The sequence below is a fragment of the Hoplias malabaricus genome, chromosome Y (assembly GCF_029633855.1).
Source record: "Hoplias malabaricus isolate fHopMal1 chromosome Y, fHopMal1.hap1, whole genome shotgun sequence".
NCBI classification, from domain to species: domain Eukaryota; kingdom Metazoa; phylum Chordata; class Actinopteri; order Characiformes; family Erythrinidae; genus Hoplias; species Hoplias malabaricus.
In genome coordinates, this window is record NC_089820.1 from 12,825,981 (window position 1) to 12,847,133 (window position 21,153).

The window sequence follows — 21,153 nt, forward strand, 5'->3', positions numbered from 1 at the left end:
AGGGTACTGCACTGCGCCACTTTCCTTCATAATCTCTCAGTATAAAGTCAGAATATGCCGCATGCATGTAAAGCACTTCTGAGGCTACAGAAACACTTTGTTTCAACATTTCAAAACCTATTGAGGAACACTTTCTTCGATCCTGAATATGAATTGTTCAGGAGAGCAGTCAAACAACTGTCAGTGTGTGCTTTTGTTGATTCTGCACAAAATGTTCCTGACTTTATGAAGTACTTTCTTTTTACTCAAAATTGCAAGAGCATTTTATTTATTTCACTTTACTGAGGTTAGAATTTAGAAATACTTATTAAATTCTAAGCAGTTTCTTACATATAACTACTATTGCATTTTTATTAGGAATGGCAAATGATTTAAGTAATCATTTGTGATTAAAGGGAATGCCCACGGTTGTGAGGCTCTGCAGTTCTCTCTTGTTTGTTTGTGCTCAAAAGCACTGCATCTTTTAATGTGGAATGGAATGCTTGAGGAGAAAAATGACTGTTGTTTGTACGTGGCTGATGTTTACACTCTTTTTACAACTTTTTATTCACAGTTTGAATTACCCACAAAAACTCATTTGTTGCAAGAGTTGTTTAGTTTTGTGGCACTTTCGGTCTGCGTTTACTTGCATGTGGTTAGTAGTCTACCAAATTTGGAGTGGGTTCCTTTTACATTCCCTGGCTAAAGATGCATTAACTTGGAAAGATCTTACAATCACAGGCCCTTTCACCATGTCCTTCAACGGTCAGGTGACTACAGTCTCTGATTGTAGAGCTACAAATGAAGTCTACATTAGGAGTTGAGCTGATAAAATGAGTGAAACAAGGAGCTGGCTTTAATATTTAAAGCTAATCAGTGTATACCCATATGCAGTTGTGTGCACAACCCCACACAGGAACACACACAAGAGGAAAATCTGTAGATGGTAAAAACAACCTAAATTCACATAAAACGTACGGGACATGAATGACCAGTCGTCCCCACAAGCTATAAAAACCAATGTGCAAGTGTGTGTGAGAGATACCTGGTCCTGCCTCTGTGCTCAGCGTAGCAGACAGTGATTCTCTCCTCCCACATTTCAGCAGTCATCTGATAGAGATTAATCACCTGGACACCACAGGGAGACCATCACAGGGAGAGCCAGGACTAAATCAGGACCTGAGCCACTTACAATGTTACAGCTATTACTACAGCCACCAGCCTGCTCTTGTCATTTCATTACAGTCAAACAGCTGCCGGTGAAGAATCACCACATGCAACACCACATCATGGGGTTCCATTAAATGGAGAATTTCCTTTACATTTTTTTTTTAATTTGTGCAAATTAGAAATGTGTCAAAATCAAATCTCATTATCTTACACTGAAAGTTTAACAGGTTTATACCTTCTCCTTTAAAGTTATCGCGCTGAAGAAACATGATGGTTTCGTTCAGTGATGATGATGTATTGTTAATGAGATAACTGCCCTTACTGAGGAAAATGTTTTGAGCATCATTAATTTCTTTTGGAAATATGTTCAGTTCTCAGTCCATTTTTTGGAGCTTTTAAAATCTGCCTTTAATGTAACGACAACATAAAACCAAAATAAAACTGAGGGCCAACTGGAATATTAAAAACACATTAATGCGAGTGAAGCCTAAGCGTCCAATAAATTAAAATAATTTAAATTTTTGCTTGAATTTATTAACATAAAATGAACAGATATAAAAGAAATCAATATTCTCACTAATATAATTAACAGCGTTTTAAATTTCAACTCAGCACAGTCAGATCTTTGCATTATGTAAATAGACATAATTTATAACATTACAGAATTGTACATATGACATATGTATAGTCCATAAGTCTCAAGACTAACAATAAAAATATGCTACTCATTTAAATAAAAAAGACCACATTAGAACTACAGTAAATACATCTTCATATAAACACAGTCAGGAAAACCTCCAACAGTCAACAGAACTATTTACTCACCCTCTTCGGTAAAAGCTCCTCCTGGGCCAGAAAGCCTGGTTTGTGTACATTTGGGTCATAATCGCCATACTAAAGACAGGAGAGAAGACACCAAAGGAACACTTAATCACATGAGTCTAAATAATCAATGACCATTTGTATAACAGCTGCAATAGCTGCATATTCATCTTCTTTCTTTTTTATTCTCTCCTCTCCACAGCAAATAATAAATTAAATCTTCTTTATCAACTAACTTAATTATAATGTTGTGTAATATTTATAAGGATCATGATGAATAATGACACATTAAATAAGAATATGCTTTTCTGAGCATATTGTGGATGCTTAACTGAACAAACGCATTATTTATTATAAAGATTATCAGTCCAGTTTAATTGGTGCATTATGCATTATTATAAGTGGTGAAAACAAATCTTTGTATTTTCAGTTTATAATTCATTTTAATTATAATGCTTTGGCCTGGATAATATCTAATAATAATCATTATGCCATTTACAAAAATAAATTCATGAATATTTTAAAGGAACACTAGGTAGTGTTTTAACCTTAAAATAACAAAATCACTGGGATGCTTCACAGACCTGTAAAAGGGAGAAAAGGACCTCTGTCGTTGCTACTCTGGGCTCAACACTGAAGAAACTTTGAAACTTCTGGAGAAACCTCCCTCCCTTGATTTCAGGCCAGTGTTGTACAATTAAATTACACTCTACAACAGTGGGGAAGCCCAGGGACAAAAATACAGAACATTAACTAAGTGTTCCTTTAATAGATTTCTGAGCACCATGGTTTAATAAACTATTTCACCTCTTGGGAAACCACAACAGATCATATTTACACAAGTCTACTCATCTAAAACACTGACAGACTTGCTCAGAACATGTTAAATAATTTCGATGCATTGCTAGAAAACATCCAGGAGAGACAATGAAACATTTACTCTATCAAAAGTACATAAACATTGTTGTTTAAACAGAAAAAAAAACATCAACATATATCATTTATCAACTTTTTTTAAAATGAAACTTCTCTAGTTGCCCTGTCAATTCTGTTTCCCAGAAAAATTATTATCGCCAATGAAGTGCTGTCACAGACAACTGGTGAAATGTTTGAACTCTTTCAACTTCTCAAACCTTCAGACGTCAAAATCAGGAAAAAAACAAGCCAGCAATGGACAAGTTAAAGACCAAACTTCAATTCATCTTCATTAAATGTGAAGTCCCCACAGTACCTGCACTGAACTTTAAATACAAACAACAACAGAAAGGCTTACAGACATCCTGTTTAAGTGGCTGTCTTAGTTTTAACAAATCACTTAAAGTAGCAACTAAACATGAGGCGACGACACTAAATCTCCATCAGCGAGAAAAGGCCGCTTTATTTGGAGTACTGTCTAAACTCAATCCAGAGTCACTAAGCCTGTCATGTCACATTCTCCAGACCAGCAGATCTTTTGTGTGTGTGTGGTGCTATCATCGACTATGCCTTTGCAGCTTCCAGCTCTGTCTGAGTGAATGATTTGAAACACTTATTATTCATCAAATGTAAGAGAAAGAAGCGGACAGCAACAGTGCTGTCACCGCTGAGTCTGAACTGAAACAATAACTATGAGATAAATGTGAAGAAATGACTGCTCAGCTGTGGCACAAACTCTTTACAAAATATTACAAGCTTCTCTGGCAAACAAAAAAGGAAAGACAGGGTTTTTACAAATAGCTCTGAAGTAAGGCTATTGACAGAAGAAAATCAGTTAAAATTGTTAGACAAATAATTGGTGGAAATAACTTTAGGACAAACCATATAAAAAAACATGCTTAAAAAAATATAAAAGGAGTGAAAGATTTACTCATGAAAGATACTACGCTACCGTTGTTTACTATGTCAGTGTTGATATACGGCTAATCACATGACAAACCCAGTCACATAGAGAAGCCTGAGGTCTACACCTGTCACTGGGCCTGAGGCTCTACACACGTCCAGCATTATTTAACTAGGTAATGTTTCTGTTTCTTTCACATTCTATTATTCTTTTCCTCTCTAAAGCCAGATCAGTCCTCCACACAGCACTAAAACAATGTCAGAAACTATTAACGTTTCAGTGATTTAAAACATGACACTGTAGCATTAAGTGAGTCCTATATGTTTTGTGTGAGTTTCATACAGATGCTGCCCATGTGAATTTACCATTTCACGCCAGAGACGGCACTGGTCGAAAACAGACTAGGGCTGGGCATTTAATTGGAATTTCTTATCAACATAATCTTAACTATATTGATTATACCGACTATTTTTATTCTATGTCCCCACTGTGTGTTTATGTACTGTCTCTTTAAAACCACACTACCAAGCCGTAGTCATGTGATTCTGCTCCTATCTGCCACATGGAAGCAACATAAACGCAGAGCCCGACCGAGCATCTTGAACAGTTCGTACCAAACACAAACACAGTGTCTGTAGTTTGGACGTACTCTGTTTTGACTGTAATTAAGACGACACTGAGCAAAAAAAAGTCAAATGTAAATGCTGAGAAAAAACAGTTTCAGCGACCAAAGCAAAATCACACACCAAATTATAAATAGTGCTCAGAAAACAAGAGAGGAACAAGCTCCCAGCAACATTAGATTAGAAAACATGTTAACATTTAATACTGGAGCATCTTAACAGTACAAGCCTCGTCACTGAACTGTGAGAGTCAAAAATACAAAAAAACAAAATAATCGTAATCTTGGTAAAATGTACAATCATGATACTGATTTTTGCTCATATCGCCCAGCACTAAAACAGACATACGCTGACATGAACTTGCTCTTCTAAACATGCCATTCTTTTAATAATTGTTTCATTAAAATTTGTTTCATTTTTTGGTGAAGAACGTAAGTCCACCTCCGCTTCAATAAGACAGCACTGACCAGCTCCATTGTTAGTTTTAGCTTCAGCTCAGGGAAGGCAAATTATCAAGAGCCAACATCACTAATGTGTCTGTAGCTGAAAGCAATCAAATCCTCTCTTATCAGTACTGAAGTACTCCAAGTTATTACCGTTTATTGAAGAGGAGATTCTGGGAATTTGAAAATATAATCTATGTTTATTTGTGTGAAATACATGTTTTTCATTGTTTTATTATTATTAGCAAATGCCCACTTTTTACTTGTGAAATTTAACATAAGAATTTCACTCCAAACATCACTTAAATATTTAACTAGTGATTAAACCTGCATGCAACCATATAATAACAGCACAGCTTTCAGTGCTAGGAACAGAGATGTCGCTTTCCATTTTGTCTACGTCCTCTGACAGTCCTCTTATCTCCTGCCCCCCCCAACCTCCTCCTCCTGCTATTACTCAGCCCCTATCTGTTGTTCACTCTCCACCTCTGCTCTCGTCTCCTCTCTCCTTCTGCGTTTGCTATCTAGCTCCTCTCTGCCATCTATCAGTCCACTAGTAGCTGGTCACTGGTGTGATTATGGGTGTGAGATGGACAGGGTCAGCCATACTGTTTACACCTTTCTAAACACAGTAAACAGGCCAGACAGAGCCCAGGCTGTCAAACCCCTGCAGCTCCTCCAATAAATCAATACCTGCAAAGCTTTGTTTCTGCTGGAAACAATCTGATTGTAAATTGATGGTCAGCCTCTAGTTCCTGTTCAGCTGCAAAGGCCCCTCCTTCTCCAATTTCTGGAGATGTCCACAAATTGTTTGGAGAGAGAGAGAGAGAGAGAGAGAGAGATACAGACACAGATACAAAGAAAGAGAGAGAGAGAGACAGAGATACACAGAGAGAGAGAGAGAGAGAGAGAGACAGAGAGACAGATAGAGAGAGAGAGAGACAGAGAGAGAGACAGAGAGAGGGCAAGAAAGAAAGATAGAAAGAAGGAAAGAGGGAGGGAGAAAGACGTTTTTTGTCTGATTAGAAGCTTAAATGCCACTACAGTTGGCCAGAGACTGTGTGAGAGAGTGACTAAATATGAGAGAGAGACAATTAGATTCCTGTTTGTCTGACTGAGGGCTTAAACACCACTAGTCTTGGCCAGAGGAAAGAAAGCTCTAAATTGGCACAAGGTGACGTGTTCCGTTAGTCGAGGCTCTGAGATAAAGTGGCTGCTTCTGAAGGCCTTCAGCTGTCAATCAGACAAACACCTGGAGAGAAAAACTCATTCTATTCCAGAGTGGACACTCAAGAACAGCAATGAAGACCTCAGAGGACGTCAGGAGAATAGGACAGAACTGGAAACAGAGAGAGAGAGAGAGAGAGAGAGAGAGAGAGAGAGAGAGAGAATAAAGAAAGGAAGAGAGGGATGGAGAGGGTCAGCATGCAAGCGAATGAGAGACAGGTGAGAAACAGGTGAGAGAGAGCAAGAGCAAGAGCGAGAGAGAGAGCGAGAGAGAGAGAATAAAGATAAAGAAAGCAAGAGAGGGATGGAGAGGGTCAGCATGCAAGAGAATGAGAGAGAGAGAGAGAGAGAGAGAGAGAGAGAGAGAGAGAGAGAGAGAGAGAGAGAGAGAGAGAGAGAGAGAGAGAGAGAGAGAGAGAGAGAGAAGACAAGAGAACAGGAAAGAGGGGTTTAAAGGAAGAGTGCTTGTGTTTAGCGTGCACTGACCTTAGCCTGGACAGCGTAAGAAGCCAGCAGCACTGAAGCCTCAGGAGGACAGTAGACCTCCTCTTCTAGAATCTTCTTCTTGATCTACAGGAGTTCAGGCAATACAAGAGAATGCAGTGAGTCATTTAAAGAAAGAAAGAAAAAAAAAGCACATACAGAGGGATTTCCCAAACAGAACTAAAACCATATAACAACCATAGGCTCAGAGTGAAGAAAAAAAATAGGGTTCAAGTTTAAATGATTAAGAGCATGTTTCCAAATCTAAATAACAATTTAACAAACTAATTACTAAATTAGTCTCAGTGTAGATTCAGTTACCCAACTGCTATCAGAGTTATAACGTTCCAGTATAAGAACAACAGAAAGACACCCAGAGACTGTTTACACTTTGAACATTTTGAGGATCAGATACTGTGGAGATTTCACTTTATAACATGAAAAAAACAGGTGTGTTCATTGTGATATGAAAACCTAGATCACATTTGGTGTCAGAGATAGACCTTGGCAACAATTAAAGTCAACATCTATGATTTTGGGGGAAGTGCTAAACTGCTGTTCTCTCTGGTTTGTTTACATTCAGAAGGTCCATACCTTTTAATGTGGAATGGCATGTTTGAGTAAAAAAAGCACTGATGTTTGTATGTGGCTGAAGATTAACTTGTCTGTAAGCTTTTATTCAGAGTTTGAATTATCACAGAAACTCAAGTTGTTTATTTTTTGTAGCACATTCAGTACTTGTTTACTTTCATTCATTTAACACTCTCCTAAAGCATCTAGGCTGTCAAAACCATGAGGAAGGAACGAGGGAGGGAAGGAGAGGGGGAGAGAGAGACAGACAAGCATATTGGACCAAAATATTTTTTATTTTTTAACCCATTTACTGACGCTGGGGTCGTAAACACATTAGTCTGATTTCCAGCACACAAACAGATCGGAGAGCTAGCAAATGGTGAGGAAACATCCTCAGAATTTTATAAATAGTGTTTTTGAAAATCTTGAATATCACCTTTAAAATAAGTGCAAATTAAATGCCTATTCTGAATCAGTGTGCAATTACAGGAGCACAGCTGTAACATGTGAATGAATACTGCTTCTATGAAAACCAGCCACAGTTCCCCCCACAAATCGTGACTTCCCTCTCCTGTCCAGAAACACTCAGGAGAGTAGCAGTAATGACCACTGAAGAAATAACAGCAACTGCCAATCAAAGCCTTCTCCTGCGCTGAAGTGAAGCAGAGGCTTCATTGACTGTTGTAGGCTGTTTCATCCATATTCAACAGCGTATAATACACAGGTACTAAACACATATTTCCATGTTTACACTAGATTTCAGGAGCTAAAACAGAAATAATGTGGGTTGGTGTTTAATTGTTTTGGTCAGTCTTCTTTTACATTGGGTTTTCAGTTAACTTGTTAAAAAAGCCACTTGAAAGAGTGTAGACAGGAGGGAGATGAATAAAAAATGAGTGGAATAATTAGGAAAAAGATCCTGGTTTAACCAGAAAATGTAGTGGGTTTATTTTTTTATTTTTAGTTTTTAAGTTATCACCCAGCCTTATTATCTACAACAAAATCCTCAGTGCAGTCATGGTAATATATGGTTACTGCAGCTTAGGTAGCAAAGCTTTACACTTTTTTTCTGTGTGCTTTCCTTCCCAGACATCATTTACAGCAAAAACTGAATATTTCAGCATATTTCTTAAGAGCATCTAATGTCTCAGAGGTGAAAGTATCTCACTAGTAGCCGGAAGGCTGCTTATACAGATCCCAGTAGGGGTTTGAAAAAAGAAAAAAAAGCAGGTAAGGAGGGAAAAGCCTGCTCTATATTCTGACACAGAACAGTGACAGTGTTCCAGAACGAACACTGCTTATTAAATCACATCAATGTGCTCCATGTCCCCAAATGAAAGAATGAAGAAATGAATGAGCTAATGAATGGCTGTCCATTCTGTTAAGATATGACTTGCTATGAGACCCCTGATGAAAACAAGGGACAAGCTATCGTCTATCAAACTAATGACACTGCAGGACTGCCTCCATAGTGTTTGTACTGCAAGAGACCAAATCCTAGCCATGATTTTGTGCCAAATTACAAACAGTTTGGGAAATACTACAGCTCTGCCAAATGAGCAAGCTGTAGCTGAAAACAGAGGCACACGGGAGAGTGCTGGTCGCCAGGACGTCATTTATTATCAGCAGCAAAACCTCAGTGCTAGCTGAGGGGCTTAATAAAACAATTAAGAAAGCAACTCATCTTAAGTACAGCAGGACAAAAACGGCCATCCTAAAAGGATAAAGGAATGCTTTGTAAGAATTGTTTGTTTTTTTTTGTCTCCTACCTGTTGCTGAGTGTAATTCACATTTACAGTACTGTTGTGAAATCCAAACTCACAAACACACATCTCTCTCTCTCTTTCACACACACAAACACATTCTCTCAAACTCACACACACAGCTTCTGAGCCAAGGGATATTCACATCGGTCACAACAAGCTCTCAAGGCTTGTTGTGATAAACACACTCGCGTCAGTTATAAAACGCGCGCACGCACGCACACACACACACACACACCGCAGTGTGTGTGTAAATGTCTGAATGTTGAGCCTGGGGAGTGTGTATAATCAACTAAAATGTTGACTACAACACCAATTCCAATGAAGTTGGGACATTGTGTATAATAAAAACAGAGTATGAGGATTAGCAAATCCTTTTCAACCTATATTCAATTTAATACACTACAAAGACAAGATATTTTATGTTCGGATAAACTTTATTGTTTTGGTTTTTTATTTATTTATTTTTGCAACTATTCCCTCATTTTGAATTTGAGGCTTGCAACATGTTTCAAAAAAGTTGACAGAAAGTGTAACTCTAGCTAGGGCTCAGCTATTAATTGAAAATTAATCAAAATCAATATTCAGAACTTCTAAATGACATAATCTTGCCTTTACTGATTGTTATTTTTGCTTTTAATTCTGTTCATCCTTTCATTTGTTAATTCTCGTGTGTCGATGTACTGTCCTCTTGAAACCACACTACCGCACATGTTGTCGTGTGATCCTGCCCCATGGAAGCAACATGGAGGTGAACCCGAACACAGAGGCCAACTGAGCAACTCGAGCAGTTTGCACCAAAGAAAAACACTGTGTCATTTTGATGTTAATGTCAACAATGAACATCAAGAAGTTAAATGTAAACACTGACAAAGTTTCAGCAACAGATTCAGATTTCAGTTAATCCCACCAGTCTGCTTAAACAACACTGGAAATACAGTTACATCTCCAAATGTGAACAGTGCATGACTCAAAGTCCCAGGTTTAATATTTGAGCATATTTACAGTATGAATTTTATACAAGAACTATAGTTCATTAATTGTAATTGAGGTAAAATGTTCAATTACTCGTGATACTGATTTGCGGTCATATCGCCCAACCCTCACTCTAGCCATTACAACCACAAAGCAACTACAGAGAATCACTTATTATCAGAATCGATGACTAATGCTAAAAGGTTTAATAATAGGGCTAAAGCAGCCACAAACACCAGCTAATAAGTAACTCCCAAAACCCTGCTCACAGCACTTTTGTCAACAAACCTTCTCAGTAACATACACAACAACACGTCTCTGATGTAGACAAAACTAATGATGATTACTGACTTCAGAAAATAGGGTGTGATCACTCTTCACTGAATATTGCACAGCTCCACTGTGGAGTCAAGAGCACTTCTTTCTATTCCATGGGGTTCACTTGGAAGAGGATCTCACCTGGTCCCTCAGCACCAGCTGCCTAACAAGGAAAGCCCAGCAGTGTCTCTACGTTCTGCAAAGGCTGAGGAAATCACATCTCCCACTTCCCATCGTCACCATGTCCTACAGAGGGACTATCGAGAGCAGCCTGAGCAGCTGTATCGCCGCCTGGTTTGTGAACTGTACTGTTTCGCATCACAAGTACCTGCAGCAGATAGTGAGGACAGCTGAGAAGATTATATGTCTCTCTCTACCCTCTGACAGCGACATTTACATTAAATGCTGCATCCGCAAAGCATCCAGCATTGTGGACAAACCCACACACACTATTCCCCCTCCTACCGTCTGGAAAAATGTACAGAGGCATTCAGGCCCTCACTTCCAGAGTGTTCAACAGCTTCTTTCCCAAGCAATCAGACTCCTCGACAATCAGTGATTGGACTGAACACACACACACACACACACACACACACACCCACACCCACACCCACACCACTCCCTTCTATGGCTAAATTGGTGTACTATGTTTACATTAGTGCCCCCTTTTAACATTTCTGTGGCCTCTAACAATATCAATATAATATACTATGCTTTATTTCACTATGTCTCCTTAGTATTTATTGTTATTTTACTTGTGTTTTTGCATAAGTTTGCACATGTGCACTTTATGTAGCCTTGTGCAGGTTTGAGTCTTTTTATGTAGCACTTTGGACCACACTCTATATGGCTGCTACACACTGTATATGGTTCAAATGACAGCAAAAAACAATGGGAAAATGTGCTTAAAATATATATTTACCCAAACTACCACCTCAAGTGTCTCCAAATAGCTTCATTTGTAAAAAGTCACCATGCTGGGTTTTTACAGTTCCCTGACATTCCTAAAACAGTCATTACAAAAAGGATGTAGGGAGGAAAGAAAGAAAATATGAAATTAAGTAGCTGGCTCGAGCCTTGGTGGCTGCCCAAAACAGCTCAGAGTAAACGGCAGGCTTTTGAATTTGCTTAACAAAATGAACCGGAGCGCTGAGAGCGGGACAAGGGGAAGGGTGGCCATTCCTGATAAGAGAGGATCCAGGAGAAGGGCTTTTTAAAGGGAATCAGCACACGCACACGTGCATCAACTAAACGGCTGCCTGCAGATGAGCACTGGGGCAAGGGTGAGGGAGAACACGCACTCTATTGGAAAGCCTTAGCTCGAATTCATTAACATCCTTCTGGAATTTATTACCTTCTATTTCCGAACGCATTACCATTCTGAACCTGACGGGTCAGGCTCAAGCCTCGAATTTAACGCCGCTGATAAGCCACTTAAACTTTCTTAAGACACGCACGTCCTGGAGAGCAAGGCTCTGAAGCGGGTGAAGGTCCTGCACCTAGTACTTACACATGAAATATGTGGCCATAGAATATAATATGATGTTCAAGCACTAGTGTTGTATTCCCAAGGCCTATGGAAGTACTAGGCATGCAGATAAATATGCTCAGGTCCTGAACTCAGCTTAACTGGCTACTTTTTTTTTCTCCCCTGCAACAAGGAAGGTAACTGATTATTGACAAGTGCTGTCTGATCAATAAGAAAGCCCAAGCTAACAAATGCTTCCTTTCCAAAGGGAGACAAACAAAGGAAAAAAAAGTGGAACAGTGGGTGGGAGTCCCCTGTTTAAAGATGCACAGGCCCTGTAGGTGCAGCATTGATTCCTTGTGGTTGATCAGGCTGAGGCAGAAGAAGGTAGAAGTGCTGGAACTGGAAAGCCCACTAACTTTCTTCACACACACACACAAAAAAAACTAATGCTACTTTTTAAAGTTTACAGAGCAGGATTTGTTCTTAGAGACCACATTTTTATATGATTGTTTCTTGCAACTTGCATATCAGGATTAGCCACATTAAAATACTGGTGGTGGTGGTGGTAGAAGAAGAAGGAGAAGAAGAAGAAGAAGGAGGAGAAGGAGAAGAATCATAATCATCATCATCATCTGGGGGTAATTGCTTGTCTGCAATTTGACCCATCCGTGATAATGAACACAGAAACACGCACTAATGATCAATTCTTCACAAACACTATGCATGGTGAATACACACAACCGGAGCAGGGGGCTGCCAACCACCTCAGCGCCCAGGGAGCAGTTTGGGGGTTAGGTGCTTTGCTCAAGGGCACTTCAGCTGTGAATTAATTATTCCCTCTGGCCTCAAGCTCGCTTCTCAAACCTCAAGGCCACGGCTGTCCCCATACACTCAAGACACATTTAAGATTCACAGGTGGTTGAGGATGGAATTTTAGGCTAATATTATGAACATTCAAATGTAACTGTGTCTCCAAGTCACATATGACAAACAAAACATGCCCCCAAATACAGTATTTCACAACGTACATAAATCATAAGTGTAAGGAGTCACAGACTTGATTTGCATATTTTCAGCCACACAACAATCTGATTTTAAATTGACTAAACAGACTTTTTTTTACTACCAAAGGCATGTATTTAAAACCTTATTTGGAAAAAAATCACATACTAGTACCAAAAAATAAATAAATAAATAAATAATTAAATAAAAAATAAAACAGGAGTAAACAGTAAACAAACAGGAGCACTCTGGCTCTTCTATATTCTTTCAAAACAACTGTTGTTTTACAAAACTTTGGCAAACATCATAATCAAAACATAACTGTAAGAATTTAAATGCAGTCCTCAAATAAGAAAGAAAACAAAGCTCCACTCAGTCACTTTTGGGAGCCTTTCATCTTTCATTGAAACCAACAGGGCAATGAATAAGTCTCATAAATCTGACCCTAAGTAACGCGTTTTCTTAGACTCAACTTTGATGTCCATGTCCATGTGTTAAATGCTAAATTTAACTGCAGTTATTAAAATACTGCATACAAAAATAATAAAATCTGCAATATGATACATATAACTCATGATTAAGTGATGTTTATCTTAAGCAAAGACATAATTGTACTGCGGCTTAAGGAAACAATTCCTCTCCTGCCAAAATAATAATATTAAACAAATTAACATGTACATATATTTTATTATTATTATTATCTAACTTTTAAAATCATGTCTGACATTTACACAGAAATGTAGGTCACCCATTTTGCAGAAAAGACAAATCTACACTCATAGCAATTTTTAAAGGAATGGCATGGTAACTTATAATTACCTTGGGGACCTGCTTTTGGAGCAACAGAATCCTAATGCATCTGAAGTCCCGAGGGACTTGCTGACAAATAGGAAATACATCTTCTCCCTTCATCTCTAAAAACGTCTCTTGAAGGCAACGCCGCCCTTAGTGCAGGTTATCAGAAGCTAAGAGGGAAGGCGAATTCAGGAGGGCAGATGAGGGACTTACGCAGGTGTAAGAGGAGAGAGAAGAGCAAGAGCTGTCAGATTGTAAAGTTAGCCTGAAAGCCTCTCAAAAGCCTCAGAGATTTCAGCTTCTGAGAACGGGAGGAAGATCCAATCGTCAGTGACCTCTACAAAGTCAAAGTATCTCATCATATTAACAACTACGAGTTCAGCTCAATGCTTAAAGGCTAAAGTAATTGCTGATATGTCACCAACGTAAAGATTTGTAAAAAGTAGAGAAAATTGTGCAGCCGTCGAACACTCCGATCTGATATCAGCGATACATTAGTATTCCTTACTACTGAGTGCCGATCAAATGTGCAAAATATGCAAGCCAGACTTTGCAGCACACTTTGAAAATAAATATCAGACTGGCAGTTTTTATATCATCTCACTCAGGCAAGAAATATAGAGTCTGTAAGTTTGTAATGAAAGATTTAAACCAAGACCAATCCAATTTAATGCAAATTCATTGCAAAGTTGTTTATTTATAAATGTTTGGGTTAGTTTAGCCACATCATACAACAGATTTCTGAAGTAGCTTTTAGAGATGTACAAACACTTTGAAAGCCTAGTCTCCATCGCCTAGTCAACACCAATTTGAATAATCTAGTTTCTCTAAAACTGAGCATTACACATCACAACACTTGAAATGCCTTCGTTTACATTTCAATGACTAAATTATACAAAAGAGTTCAATCAAATCATTACACTTTGACACGCCATATGTCATGCAAAGTAAACCAGAACTGTGCTTGGAAGCCTCTCTGGATGTTTACTACTGCAACGAATTAGAGGAGCTCATATGACTGGACATTCTACAGAGAAACAAGCAGCTTTCTAGAAAATCCATTAGGGATGTGAATGAGAATCTGAGTGCTGCTGAGTGCAGTGTCTGAATGCACTCTGTGAGCAACATTTGAACACAAATGGCAGGAAAAAGAAATAAATAAATGCTTATATTTTGGAATAAATAGAGTAAATAAATGCTTATATTTTGGGGGTTTTGGAAGATGTCTTTAAACACAGAAGCCAGCTGGTGTCATGTTACAAGTATTTTATTATGAGAGAGTGGAAGTAAACCAAAAAGTTTAGCGCTTAGTTTTTTTTTTCAGAACCAAACAATGGCAGCGGGGCCATACAGGCAGTAGAAATGTTAATAATAAACTAAGGGAAACTTTACACTGCCACTTAATTTAATCTATCTCCATATTTCCCCTTCTTAAATGGTGACTCTATGGCTGCTCTGTTATATGGTTCTCCTGAGAGAAAACGATAGTTCAGTCGGTCAGAAAGGATATTTAATTTCAGCCATCAGATGATTCTGCTTTGTCCAAACACTTAAATTTTACCTGAAAAAAAGACTAGGATCTACAATTTAATTGTACTCTTCTTTCAGTTTCCTTTTGACTTTGAGTTTCTTGTGTGCCTTTTATCTAACCATCTGTGTGAGGAGTCCCCATGTTTTACTACAAAGTCTAGCCAGGTGAATTATTTCATTCTCTAGATCAGTTATTTTTTTTCTAATAGCTTTTATAACTTGTTGCAAAACCCATGTGGGATACTTTTCTTAAATGGCTATAAAAACTCAAATCTGTAATTTGTTAATTCACTGGAAGCTTTATTTAACAGACAAAGCAAAGCAAAGATTTTCTGTGTTTTTCAATGACAAAATTCTATTTTTTAAATGTAAGGTCTGTCCCAAAACCTAGTGAGCTGTCTAGGTAGGCACTGACTCCAAACACAGCGTTCGTCTGTTTTCATGAGGCAGTTTATTGAGACGCTCTAGTTAGAGAGCGATTGCATGCATTTTCGTGCGGTGCATTCTACTCTTCCCGTTTTATCACGATTTTGATCATTTTTGCTCTGGGAGAAGAGCAAAATAGACAGTAGTTGTTCTGGTGCTGCATCATGGGATTGCCTTCATGGCTGAGGATGGGTTCAATGCTGCCTTAAAATTCAGGCAGATTAAATGATCTTAGTAAACAGCATGAGGTGTCTAAGAAAGGAGACGGCCTACCTGTAGGGAGCACGCATGCTATGACATAAAATGCTCTCTAGTTAGAGAGCTTACTAAGTTTTGGGACAAGCCGATATTGATATTGATGCCTGCAACCCAGTCAGAAAATGCTGAGAGGCATGTGTTCTACTGGGTTCCAGCACCTATTATTTTATTGATACTATTTTAATCATTTGGGAGTAGAAGATACCAATTGCTGCAGTCCTGTAAACAGAATTTTGGCTCATTCTTGATGCGCAATAATCATTGTCTGGAATATCGGGTCCGGAGATGTCCCGGTGTTGTGCTTTCAGTATTGTATCAACTTATACTGTGATCAGAAATAATACACTGTGACTGAGAAGTAGGGAAAACTCTGAGCTTAGCTCAGGTGTGTATTTACTAGCGTCTCTCCTTTTGGTTGAAGCATCACAAGTAAATGCAGTACATAGCAACACCTAGTGGCTTAGAGTATTTTCAGGAGATACTCAATACATGACACCCAGAGTGATCGTTTTACACATGTAGTGCACAGCGGGAGATTTTCTGTGTTAGGCGCACTGCCAGAGATGAAACACATGCTTTAGGTGTGGAGAAGCACATGTGCAGAAGAAACTCTCGAACATTTCCCCCTCTGCCCTCAAATACAATGACTCTGACTTTACCTAGTTTTTACTAGGGTGCTAGAAGTATAAAGTCTGGGTAATGTCCGGGATAAATGTTGCAGGTGGTTGCGTTCATCCACATACATCTACTCTGGGTAAACTCCAGAATATTTCTGGAATACTGTGCATATTAAACAGCATATAAGACAGGTCTGGTCTGAAGACGAGACCGTCAAGTACATGCACTTCTTGGGAAAATATGTCATCTTCATAGCAGCATACGTCTCTCCAAAATACCAATTTCAGCCTTAAATGTTACCTTAAGATAAATGCGGATCACTCATGCTATGGACACTGATGCTTCCCATGCCATTTCCTAAAAACATGCTGATACTTTGACTTGTCTGACCACAGAATGTTTCACTGCACTAGAGAGTTAAGAGAGTCCTGAAGATAAATAAAATAATGCTGTTGGTGGATATAGTTTAACAAGCATTTTCATTAACTGTTTAAAATGTCAATAGCAATATAAACTCCCTTAGATTTAATTTAATAGAATTCAGCTGTAAACATGAAGCAGATCTGTTTCTCTTTATTTTCTGATTTACAAACCAAAACATGAATCTCCATCTGGCAGTTGTAAACTAGACCATGACTTTAGAGTTGTTTAATTACAGTTTAGATTCTTGGGACTTGCATGGTGAGTCAGTAGATAACTGTTTTGTTTATTTTTTACTTCCCCCCCCCCCCCCCCCCCCATCATGCCCTCAAAGTAATAGCATTTGGCCAGTGACACCCATCTTTAAAAATGGGGCTAATACATAATAAAGAAGTAAGCTGTTGAGGTTAAAATTTGTTCTGACATTGGTGCTCAACATTCTGCTCATATTTATTCCCTCTCGCACCACTGAACCGTAGGAGTTGATCTGAACTTTATGTTAGTCAGTAGTAGCATAAACGTCGGGATGATGTAGTGGATAGACTGACTGTGCAGCAGGTTTAACAATGCAGAAAATTTCTCACCTGCAGGAAGAAGAGGTGCTGGGTGATCTCCTGGACCAGTTCATCCTCTGCATTTTCAGGGTAAAACTTGGCCAAAAAATTCAACAGGATGGGATTCTCTTTAGGCACATCCTGATCCAAAACCTTTTAGGAACAACACCAACAGTCACATAGGTAAGTACATCCAAGCTGCTGTAAAATAAACCATTCACAAAAAAGAAAACACACACCACAGCAGAAAACATTCTACCAATAATAGCAATGACCAGAAAACACTGAAGACTTGGATTGTAGAATTTTTCACTCTTCATTATTCTCATTTACATTGTAGAGAAAATCTACTTCATACACTTCTCTACAAAGATCAATTGCACAGTAACCCACTCTAAAAGAAATGTATTATACACACATATTACACAGCAAAACAAGAAAACATAATATTTCAAATACTTTATAAACCATTATATAGCACTAAAAGAATTTAATAGTCTAGAATAGGACTAATAGCAGCCTAAAGCTCTATTTACCTTCTTGTCCATCTTTAGCCATGCGACAGTATCTTTGACGTTGTATTGGAGGCCAAAAAACCAGCTTTCTCTGAGTCCCAGGGTTTTGCACACAAGCTCAAACAGGTCTTTCCCTTTCCATTTTGCCTGAGCAGAAGAAAGAAAGGGATAAATAAAAAAAATGACACTATAAAATAAAAATATCACATATGTAAATGTAGATCATAGATCCTCTGCACATGTCTTGAGGCAGCGCAAAAAAATAATAATAAAATAAAAGAAATTACGCACTGTTTGGCTCACGCTATGTAAACTACAGCAGATGGGTCTTTTCTGCAAGTATATCACATGGTGTGTAAAAATCCTGCCTGCTTTCTCAGCAGTAAGCCTTAGTCTACATGCGAGTTTGCTATAGGCTTAAATTTAGCTTAGTTGGCAGGAGCCATAGACCAGCACTGCAGAGAAGCTCCACAACAAACACCTCAAGGGGACCAAGAGAACCCAATTACATTTGCTAACCACATGTATTTTAACCTCAGACATGAAACTTAAGGCCATAAAGCTGAAGAAGCAAATCACTTGCTTTTTCCTTAGTGGATTGGTTTTAAAAATACAAAGCAACAGTAGAAAAGCCCTCGACACTATCTAACAACAGCAGTGCCTTCATTAAGCTGCTAGCATTCAAACTTGGATAATTTTAGCTGAAAATGCAGTTTTAAGTTCTGGGGAGTCGCCAAGAGCTGTCCTTTAAGAAGGACAAAGCTTAGAAAACTGCACCCTACCAAGCATGAAATTGATACAAATCGGGGTCTAATTCTCGTACGGCAAATAAATAAAGTGCACTGCGCTGAATAATAATCAGCGCACCATGCTCCTTTCGTGGAAATGTTCCTCTGGCCTAAATGCGGAGCAGAGATTTGACTCATCATTAAGATGCTTAGACACACTGATCAACAAGGCTGCTGTGTGCTCTTCCTGGTTCATGTGAGCGTGGTAGAACACTAATAAAAAACACTCCATCTGTCGAGCAGAGGAGTATAAGGTTGAGGTTTGTGTAGTATCTGGTTGAAGACATGCTGATTGGGGTGAAGGAAAAGCAGGCAGTGTGTACTGGGACCTCATCAGCACTGGAAACTTCATTAAAACTACTGCGGCAGGTGCTCTTCAAGGAGCAGCTTCATCTGGTCTAATGTTTATGTATCACAATGTCTGACAACATGCCGTCCACAGTTCGGCCAATTAAGCATGTTGATGTTTCCCCCTCCAGGCATTAATGGGCTGCCTTCAATGACAAACACAAGCTGGTGAAGACAGTTTCAAATATGACAGCAACTCAGAGTGAGAGTTTGCCACATGCCGTTGCACTGATCCAATCACGTCTAACCATGCAACACTTCACATTTACTTTAGGCAAAATATACTACATGTTTCTTCAGTTTAATTTCTCCATTTATTATGACTGTTTTAGTTTAACTGCTAAAAAATATAATTCGTGTTTACATGGCTATTTCCTGCTGTTTTTATAAACATTAGTCCAGTTTAATTAGATTAACCATTGTGATTTTTTTTTATAATTTTATTTATTTTTTTTTTTTTTATTATTATTATTTTTTAAAGACTGCACTTGTTTATTTTTTAAAGATAATTTCCCCTTTTTCTAACATAGCACTACTGCAAAGAACAAAGATAAATGATCTCTCTCCTGGCCTCCAACTGGCTTCTTTCAACTAATCCAAACTGAATGAAAGAGATAAAAACTGCACTAGGACAAAGATCACATATCATCAATATTCATTCATTCAGTCATTATCTGTAACCGCTTATCCAGTTCAGGGTCGCGGGGGGTCCAGAGCCTACCTGGAATCATTGGGCGCAAGGCGGGAATACACCCTGGAGGGGGCGCCAGTCACAGGGCAACACACACACACACACATACACATACACACATTCACTCACACACTCACACCTACGGACACTTTTGAGTCCCCAATCCACCTACCAACGTGTGTTTTTGGACTGTGGGAGGAAACCGGAGCATATCATGAATATGTAAAGGATATTTACTAAAAACAAAATTAATTCTGTTAAATTCATTTCAGTGAAACATAAGTGGTACTCAATATTGAATTATAGGTCTTAAATACACATTAGTGTTACAATATTTTAAACCAGATACAAAATAAGGCCTTTGTTATTTCATTAAAAACAATGTTTTGTTTATATTACAAAAATATTAAAGTAAAAAACAGGCTGCTTTTGAAGCTTAGTTGCACTTGGAATTAAAACTTTAACACAATTAAACCCTTGTGAGGAAAGAAGAACCTCCAGTTTTCCACATTATCGCACCTTTAAGAAGATGGCATTCAATGAAAATTGAGCAACTCAAACGAATAAGGAAAATATAATACCTCTGGACTCTCAGCGGGACTGAAATTCACTCAGCAGGTATTAACTTGCCGCAAGCGTTTTTTCTGAAACCACACATATTGATCGGAGTAGAGCACAGCCGATATGTTTATTGCGCCTCATGACTGTTAACATGTCTACTTCTGAAGAACTCAAACCTCATGCGTACCACCATGAAGAAGCAAAACACTAAAAGTATAGGCTTTAGATCAGTTTCCCAACTCCAGTCCTGGACAGTTCACATTTGACCAGCACATTTTGGTATTTTCCAATTCTATTACACCTCGGCAACTCAGGTAGAGTTTGGTAATGAGCCAGTGTGTTGGCTGAGTGATGCTGGAGTAAACACAACAAGGCAGGGTTACCCCAGGCCCAGGACTGAGAACAAATGCTTTATCTTAAAATTACTTAGTTAGAGCAGAAATAATAAAAGTCTCTCTCAATGAATGAGCCAGAATTGTTTGGCAATCAGCACGATGTTTCTACTGGTCTCTCTTAAGTGGAATGTTTAGTTTGCTGAACAGCCAACATTATTTAAGCAGTTTTTCTGAATGGTACAGAAAACGACGTTGAATGAGAATGTGAGCGCTCACAGCTTACTTTTGTTCATAAATAAATAAATAAAAACATTGTTCACGTCTCCTTTTATTAAATCACTTGCTATAGGAAGTGAAATGACAGCAATCCTGAGTTCGTTTCCCATTCAAGTGAATGAGGAAGCAAATGCCTGTATGTATGTCCTTGTGAGGGGGTCTTTATGCTTGTCCCTGTGTGAATGCCTGCCCCTGTGTGTACAGAAACATCCCACACGCCCCCCACACACATACACACTCACACAAACAAAGGGATAGTGAGACACACAGTGTTGCTCAGCCTAACCTTAATTAAAACCAAATTACACAGCTACAGCAGGGGCATCACTAAACAAACACTTCCTGCAAAGCTGGAGCTTCACTTTGGGGG

The 21,153-nt window shown here is 38.6% G+C and overlaps 1 protein-coding gene across 2 annotated transcripts in view; it reads right to left on the minus strand.

Annotated features, from left to right (window-relative positions):
* Positions 1–21,153, minus strand: part of LOC136678266 (merlin-like) — a 49,587-nt gene that overhangs the window by 24,580 nt on the left and 3,854 nt on the right. For both annotated transcript variants that reach the window (XM_066656252.1, XM_066656251.1), the window contains 5 exons: positions 17,806–17,931; positions 17,300–17,422; positions 6,570–6,653; positions 1,975–2,043; positions 1,025–1,107 (listed from right to left, as the gene is read on the minus strand). In XM_066656252.1, the coding sequence (XP_066512349.1) occupies positions 1,025–1,107; positions 1,975–2,043; positions 6,570–6,653; positions 17,300–17,422; positions 17,806–17,931 (485 nt within the window). The remainder of the gene's footprint in view (positions 1–1,024; positions 1,108–1,974; positions 2,044–6,569; positions 6,654–17,299; positions 17,423–17,805; positions 17,932–21,153) is intronic.